Raw genomic sequence first — 7,965 nt, forward strand, 5'->3', positions numbered from 1 at the left:
TATGGATCGAAATTTAATTTAATTCGGACCGTTTCTCATGAGCAAAATAAATGTATGCAGAAAGTGGGCACCACGCATGCAGTGCTTGACGGATGTCTTCGGAAAAAAAAGTGCATTCTCTCTTGACTTCTGTTGGGTAGACGTTGACTTGGAGCCCTATATATAAGCTAGCACGCTGCTTACTCAACTGTGCACATTGCAATTTGCAAAGGCTAGGACGGGCATCGAAGCATCCTATTGTCTGCCTCCACCTACGGGTACGAACGCGTGCGTGCTGCCAAAGCCTTTTTTTTTCTTTCCCTTTATTTTCACTTTTTACTGTTCTACATCTGGAGTCTCCAGAATATCTACTGTATCTATCTTCAGCTAGCTGCTCACAAGCACTCCATCCAATTAACGTGCATGCGCATGCAAGCAGTGTTCTTGGATTCTTCTTGTTTTGGAACTGAAATTAGGCTATCATTGAGATCAACAGATCCGCTTAGTATGTACCTCTTGTGTGTGGGTAGCATGCAGGGGTAAAAGAGCGAAATCTACTAGTAGGACACGTGCACGATGTCATACTGGGGCAGCAGATCACACTTCGCCGGCGGCCAGAGCAACGGCAACGACCAGCAGGACGGGTACGGTGGCGGCGCCCAGCAGTATGAAGCGACCGGCGGCGGCAAGAAACGCGGGTCCTCGAGGCTGAAGAAGAGCAGCGGCAACAAGAAAGACGCCGACGCCGCCGACGACTACCCCAAGTCGTACGCCAACGCCGGCAGCACCGACGAGGCCGGCGACAACCGCTACAACAACAGGAACAACAGCTACGGCAGCAACGGCGGTAGCGACGACTACAACAGCGGCGGTGGCAACAACCGCTACAACGCCGGCAGCGTAGTCCTAGGCGCGCCCTACTACGGCGGCGGCGGCGGCTACGGAAACAGCTCTCCCTACCGCGGCGGCGGCGGCTACGGAAACAGCTCTCCCTACCGCGGCGGCGGCGGCGGCGGCTACGGCAACAGCGCTCCCTACGGCACCGGCGGTGACGGCGGGGCGTTCTGGGCTCCCCAGGACGGCACCAGGTCCCCCTTGTACATCAGCACCAGGGAGGTGCACGTGTACGGCTCGCCGGGGTACGACAACGACAGCCAGAGCAACGACCAGAGGAGGAGAGGCGGCGGCGGCGGGTTCTTCGGCCCGGCGTTCCACGCCGTCGGCCACTTCTTCGACCGCAAGTTCGGCCTCAACGACAGGGACTGACGCGCGCGCCTACGGCGTGCCGTGAATATCCATGCATGTTCGCGTCGGCGACAGAGATCTATCTTCGTGCAGTCACACCTTCTCTTCAGCTGTACTACCCCATAGCTAAGTGCTAATAATAAGCTACTTTTCCAACCCAAAAAAAAAAACAAAAAACCAAGTGTTAAGCTAGCTAGAGCTCACCGGGAGCCGTTCATGGTGTCAAAGGGGGTGCAGCTTCGTGCCTTAGTTTACAATTCCGAGTGCGCCAGTGTTTTCCTGCCCTTTTGGTGCTGTGACCGATGTACTACATGTTACAGGATGCGGATGGTTAACGTATACATTTTATCGTGTGCTTGGTATGATTTGTATAGCGATGATTGAGATTAGTGCAAGTCCCCAAGTATGGTGTTTTATTGGTGTACTACTTTTATTTTTTAGATATGTGCACATACATATGTGTTTGCATTACTTGTATAATATAATATGTTTTTTTAGAAAATTGTAAAAGTCACACCAAGTGTCATTTTGATTGTGAGTACTCCAATAAGATGTTTTGTTGCAAAGCCCACCCCCATTGCTCCCACCAATTACTAACACTAAGAGTTTGCCTCTTCACCAATTTTTACAAGTATGCAATCCCAGCACGTGCGACTATACCTTCTGGGGCTTACACCAATAGAACCACTTCACTTGTTTCCACTGATGTGCAACCACTGCGACCATGCACCCAAGCTAGCCGAGAGTCAGACTCTACCCGGCACTTGGATTATCCATACTCATCAAGTAACCGGGTGGCCTGGGACTCTGTAATTAACAAAACTTTATGGGGGTGTCAATCAAGAATTAAAAAATGCCATCGTTCCTTGATTAACATATCTCTCCCCCGTTTTATTCCTCAAGCAATCCGACGGGTGGGTTTAACTAGTTGGAATCCACGTCGACACACAATCATCTAGCTGCGACCTGTTGCCTGCATTGACTAGCTGCCTAGCCTGCTTGCTTTAACCTCAAAATGACGCGCGCAACCACAGCGACCCTGTCCTCCAAAATCTTAGTCGTTTTAGCTTTTTAAAATCCATAATTTTGCTACATATATAGATATATTGTATATCCAAGTGTATAATAAAATTTATAAATTTAGAAAAGTCAAAACGATCTATAAATTACAATTCTTTAATAAATGCGGCCAAGACGAAGCGGTCACGCTGTTCACCGTTGATCGCGCCTGCCTACCTCTCGTGCCAAACAATCCTACCCGTCCATTCCAGCAGTGTTGCAAACTCGCAATCGTTACCTGTTGCTACTTGCTAGTCAGAGTCTCACAGACGGGCTGGGCTGGCTCTAAATCTCTCAAGAAGGCCGAAATCGCGTCTCCTAGCACAGCCCAATAAAACTAACCAACAACAGTGTCTGGAGAAGGCCGAAACCTTACAGCAACAGCATCCGTAACTGGGCCTTACATGGCGGCCGGGCCAGAAGCCCATGGAAGCAAATCCCAACTGAATGCGAACGGACGGCACCGCGAAGTCAGAAAGAACTGCACGAGGAAGAAGGTTCTAGCGACTCGGGAGCAACGAAGCAAGCGCCATGGGGACGAAGCGGCAGCTGATCTGCCTCGCCGCCGCCGTCGCCGCCGCGGCCATCCTCCTGACAGGTAACGAATGATTCTCCGTCTCCGATCTCGACCATGTTGTCTGAACCGTTCGCGGCGCTGAGATTTGCTTATTTTCGTCTGGCCGCCTTTGACGTGATTTGCTTGCGATTTGTCCCCAGCGTCGGCAAAGAAGTCCCGCGACGTCACCGAGCTTCAGATCGGCGTCAAGGTGCGTACTCTGTTACCGGGTCAATCCTCTCCATCTGTTTAATTGCTTGTTATTCTTGCGGGTTCTGGCGGATCTGCGGTTAGCCGGTTCTCTGATTCAGCAAAGAGATGTATAGTCTTTTAACAGAAGCGTGAGCAAATGTGGAAACAAGGTTGCCGAGTTCAGATAGGGGTTTGCTTATGTGATTACATGATGCTAGGATAGGGAGCTCCACAGATCTGCAACTGCAAAATCGGCTCCTTTCCCCTCCTTTAACGCAAGGTCGTGAAGTCATGGAATGCACTTAGTTTCACTTGAATTTTACTATATGACATTCAATAGATGATTCTGAAAATGATTGTGGTACTGTTTGTTGTTCATTGCTCCTTAATTTTCTTATAGTCGGTGGACAAACTAGAAGAGGTCTAAAAGTACATCTAAACTAGCCTGTGTTGAAGGGGGTATCTCCTTCTTGTTGCCTCTAAAAAAAACCTGTATTGGGCGGCTAGTACCTTCTATCAAGGTTCTGGACCATGCTGAGTGATGACTCATTCCCTCACAGACTCACAGTCAATGAAAGCAAAATTGGGACCATAAATGATATAAGATTTGAATGCTGTTGAAGTTCTCTGTCTGGGGCCTTATCATATGCTTCGATAGAAATGATATGTATCCTTTGTTCTGGATTTTGGCTACCATTTCAAGATGTAAAAGACTAAGAGTCATTGAAACATGATAATAATAAATGGAATATTCAGTTACAAACTGTTGCATGCCATTGGGAGTGTGATAGTGAAGAATTGCGTGTCATCAGATTCTGCTTTCAGCAATCTATTTGTTCTTTACAACTTTTGTTCATATCTGATTTATAAATCAGAATGCCTCATACGTAGGCTACAGTTTCTATGCTGTTGCGTTTCAAAAGGAGGTATCCTTTCCACTATGAGTGACATATTGTCTTCTCTTGCTCATCATCTTCCTTTCAGTACAAGCCAGAGTCATGCACCCTGCTAGCACACAAAGGCGATAAAATTAAGGTCCATTATCGTGTAAGTATCTGATCCGCATATTTTTTAGCCTTGCTGTATTTTCACATTGTTTTTTCAGGGATGTAGCCCTGTAAAGGATTTGCATATGTAGGCATACGGATATATGCAGGAGAAGTGTGCTAATTTCTTGGCAGTATGGTCTTTGTAGATTCAATATCTTGTGTAGTCTCTTATCTTGTTTGCTATCATGTATGATTAAACCCCTCCTTGATACTTTCCCTGCAGTATTTTTTTTCTTTTTCTTTTTGAATCATTGGTGAAAAGCTTAATATGATGCAGGGGACACTCACTGATGGATCAGTATTTGATTCTAGCTACGACAGAGGTGACCCATTTGAATTTACTCTTGGAAATGGCCAAGTGATAAAAGGTTATTGTTCTACATGTGACAACATACTTTCTATGTTATCTGTGGTCCAATAACCATACTAGGCTGTCTTGGGCTAGGAGAATATGTCATCAGAAAGATGGGAGAAATGACATATGCTATTTATGTCACACACAATCTTAAATCCGCCAACCGACATTGTTGTTTTCATCTATAGGTTGGGACCAAGGATTACTAGGTATGTGCGTCGGTGAAAAGCGGAAGCTAAAGATACCTGCAAAGATGGGTTATGGTGAGCGAGGCTCCCCACCGAAGATTCCGGGTATGGCCGATCGTTTGTTTGCTTGCTTGCTGGTTCCATGTGAAGAAATTGTGTGTGTAGATTCTTTCATCTTCAGTGTGGCCATTTTTACCTCGCCTTGGATTTGCATTTACAATCTATCCTGTTGACTATAAAGCTGTATAGGAGTTCCAATAAAGCTAACCATAAGTTTTGTAATCAATAGGTGGAGCAACTCTGATCTTTGACACGGAGCTTATCGCGGTCAATGGAAAGACATCTGGTGATGCAAAGGCAGAAAGCAATAGCGAGCTTTAACACATTGAAGAGTTTCAACTTGAGCGTGTAGCAGCTTCACCAATAGTGGCTCGCGCAAGTTCATTAGATGAAAGGGTTGCTGTTTCCTTCATGACAGTTATGATTTAAATGTTACAGAGACAAGTCTGGTTAAGCCCTATGATCTATGTAATCGACTGTTCATATACTCCGGAAAAATTTGATTTGTGTTGTTGCCACGGTCTTCAACACAACCTTGCTCGTGCTTGCATTACTGTTGCTGTCGACGCAGGTCGACGCCTTCTAAATCTCAAATGTAAGCAGCGTTGGAAATTGAAACGAGATATTTTTCACATGAGAAGAATATTCAATGATTGAGTTTTTGCTTCTGTGATGTTTAGGGCCTGTTTAGTCCCATCATATTGAATGTTTGACATCAATTAGGAGTATTAAATATAGATTAATTTTAAAACTCATTGCATAAATGGAGGCTATTTCGCGAGACGAATCCATTAAATCTAATTAGTCCATAATTTGATAGTATTGTGCTACAGTAAACATATGCTAATGATGGATTAATTAGGCTTATTCATCTCGTGAATTAGTCTGTATTTATGCAATTAATTTTACAGTTAATTTATATGTAGCTCCCCTAGTTAGCATCCAAATGTTCCATATTACCCGAACTAAAAATTAGTGGCGGCATCCCAACATAGGTAGCTTTCCTGTGGACGGGAGAATGCGTCGACCTGACGCAGTGCACTGCTCTGCTAAAAACATTATCACGAGATGTTCAGACTGAACTGAACCGGCCCAGAATCAGAGGCAACAAACAGGCCAACAGCCACAGTGGGCAACAGAGAACGAGCATGGAGAGCAGCTTGTGCTCGGATCCCATGCGATTTGTCATCGGCGCATAGGAATAAAAGTGTTGCGCTTGCAGCATGCCTCTGCATTCTCCTCCTGCGGCACGAACCGCGCCTGTTCTGCTCAGCAGGAACTACAGTCTCGATGTGATGCAGAATTGCAGAGGATGAGAGAATAAACAGTCATTAAAACTCAAAAGGCAGGATGGCTACTGTCATCTGAATCTGGTGCAGCATGCGTGTGTTTGACACTATAGATCTTTGACCTCCGTGGCTGTTCCACGCAACAGGAAACTAAAGCTCCTCCAACGCCGGCCAAGTGGCCGGACCGTCTGACGTGGCCGTCTGAGCAAAGCTGTTCGTCTGAAATGCGGCACCGTCTGAAAAGCATTCAGGGTTGAAAGCCAGAACAGGGCACAAAAGTCTAGGACCAGGAGCACATTTTGAGGCGCGAGATGATGAGCCGACTCCCTGGCCGCTCTTTGGCATGGCACCTGCTTCGACCGGATTCCTACGCGAAGGACGCCGAGAGTCATGCACGGATGGAGCCATCAGCCATGGACGCGCCGCGCCGTCCCGTCTCTTCAGAGTCTTCACACGGGCCTGCAGGCTTTGCTTGCATCCCGTTTCGTTTCAGACGAGATGGAGCCACGACCACGAGCCCACGGTGGCTATGCGAGTCGTCAGTCAAAGCTAGTAGCTGTTGACGCCATGAGACGGGTCCAGAGCTCCTCGGATTCGACGTGCTTGCGCGCATGGGCGCAGACACCTTTCTCCCCTCATGGCTTTTGGCCTCCGCGCACGCACGCACGGCATGCACGGGCACGAGACTGTTGGCCGCGGCTTCCAACGGAGGGGCGCGCCCTCCTGCTCGTCTCGGCGTCGCGTCTTTTCCACGGGTGGCAACCGGACAAGGCCTGCCGTTTCCCATCGCGTGTCTCGGCGACTGTTGCTGACCTGTAGCTGAGCTGCGCGCATCGGCGCGTGGCGGGGACGGAAGCGACGCACGCCTCGCCGACGACGACGGCAGTGGCGTGCCCGGCTCGCGCAAGGGAGGAGGCGCCACCGCGGTACCGCACTGTGTGCCTAGCGTCCGGATGGGGTGCTGATGTCTGCTCCGTTCTTGCATTGCATTCCCTTTCGTTTTGGTTGCCATGGTAGTATAGCTTGAGCGTTGTTTGCCAAATTGCCGTTGCTGTAGTTGCTATGCTACGTCATCTGAATTGTTGAAGAATCATCGATAATTTTTGGACATTAGATTAAAAAAATGGCTAGCTGCTGCGTCCAAAAGTTTGAAAGAAGTGTTGATGAGAAGTTACCGTGTCTCCACTTTTCTGCATCTTTGGATTTACAGAAAACATCTCAAGGAGAGCTGTTGTTGGACATGCCGGGCCCATCGTATCAATTCCCCTCGGATTTCCACTACAGTGACAGCAACAGTCCCCCTCCCTCTGCGATACTTGCAGCGTAGGATCACTGATGCCTGACGTCGTCCTCCGGTACTCGAGGGCCGTCCGAGCCCTGCGCGTTCAATGTTCAACTGAACTGTACTTGACATGTTGCGCGCACAGTACAGTCACAGCATCTCTGCTGGACTGCTCCGCGTCGTGCCGCCGCTCAGGCAACTCACAGTCGCCGGACCGGAGCACCAGCCGGCCAGCTCTCCCTCCTCTTTACAGCGAGCCGTGCTCGAGCTCGAGGGCTCTGCTGCTAGAGCTCCTCGTTTTTACTGGGACTGGGAGAAAGGGGGAATGACACCTGCCTCCGCTGCGGTCACTGATTGGGGCTGGGTCACGGTCGCAGCAGGGAGAGAAGCAGACGAGGGGAGACCAATGACCATGGCCTACCCCCATCATCCACGACCGGTCTACAACAGCGGCACCAGCGCTGCCTCCTGCAGCGAAGCAAGTCCCAATGGCAATCCCTGTCCAATTAGGACAGTAATCAAGCCCCGCCTGCCCTCCCTATCACCTCGCCGCTGCGCCATGTCAGGAGGCCGCGTACGGTGATTTCATGAATTCCACCCCCCCCCCCCCCCCCTGATTTAACCCCTCAGTCCATCACCAACTCATCACCCCTCTCTCTCCTGCAGTCAGCCGATAATTATACTGCTACAACTACAGATACAGCAACAGGC

General features: G+C 48.9%; 2 protein-coding genes across 5 annotated transcripts; both read left to right on the forward strand.

The window, feature by feature from the left end:
- Positions 1–201: 201 nt before the first annotated feature.
- Positions 202–1,738, forward strand: LOC112894035 (keratin, type II cytoskeletal 1-like). Of its 4 annotated transcripts, XM_025961609.1 has the most exons (3): positions 202–257; positions 510–904; positions 941–1,738. In XM_025961609.1, the coding sequence occupies exons 2-3, from the start codon at positions 556–558 to the stop codon at positions 1,243–1,245; spliced, it is 654 nt and encodes a 217-aa protein (XP_025817394.1). In that variant the 5' UTR covers positions 202–257; positions 510–555; the 3' UTR covers positions 1,246–1,738. The 4 variants fall into 4 exon arrangements, with proteins under 4 accessions (XP_025817394.1, XP_025817391.1, XP_025817392.1 ...); XM_025961606.1 differs by having other exon boundaries at positions 510–1,738; XM_025961607.1 differs by having other exon boundaries at positions 205–257; positions 517–1,738.
- A 986-nt stretch (positions 1,739–2,724) lies between these two features.
- Positions 2,725–5,315, forward strand: LOC112893757 (peptidyl-prolyl cis-trans isomerase FKBP15-1-like). The gene is made up of 6 exons (XM_025961225.1): positions 2,725–2,881; positions 3,001–3,050; positions 4,016–4,078; positions 4,358–4,448; positions 4,624–4,728; positions 4,913–5,315. The coding sequence occupies exons 1-6, from the start codon at positions 2,815–2,817 to the stop codon at positions 5,002–5,004; spliced, it is 468 nt and encodes a 155-aa protein (XP_025817010.1). The 5' UTR covers positions 2,725–2,814; the 3' UTR covers positions 5,005–5,315.
- Positions 5,316–7,965: the final 2,650 nt, after the last annotated feature.

This window comes from Panicum hallii, chromosome 5 (assembly GCF_002211085.1).
Source record: "Panicum hallii strain FIL2 chromosome 5, PHallii_v3.1, whole genome shotgun sequence".
In the NCBI taxonomy this organism is placed as follows: Eukaryota; Viridiplantae; Streptophyta; class Magnoliopsida; order Poales; family Poaceae; genus Panicum; species Panicum hallii.

Excerpts from the sequence above, each read along its gene's own strand:
- LOC112893757 (XM_025961225.1), top strand. The coding sequence starts at position 2,815 with ATGGGGACGAAGCGGCAGCTGATCTGCCTCGCCGCCGCCGTCGCCGCC. Across the intron at positions 2,882-3,000 it reads CGCGGCCATCCTCCTGACAG|CGTCGGCAAAGAAGTCCCGC; the intron begins GTAACGAATGAT and ends ATTTGTCCCCAG. Across the intron at positions 4,079-4,357 it reads AAATTAAGGTCCATTATCGT|GGGACACTCACTGATGGATC; the intron begins GTAAGTATCTGA and ends AATATGATGCAG.
- LOC112894035 (XM_025961606.1), top strand. The coding sequence starts at position 556 with ATGTCATACTGGGGCAGCAGATCACACTTCGCCGGCGGCCAGAGCAAC.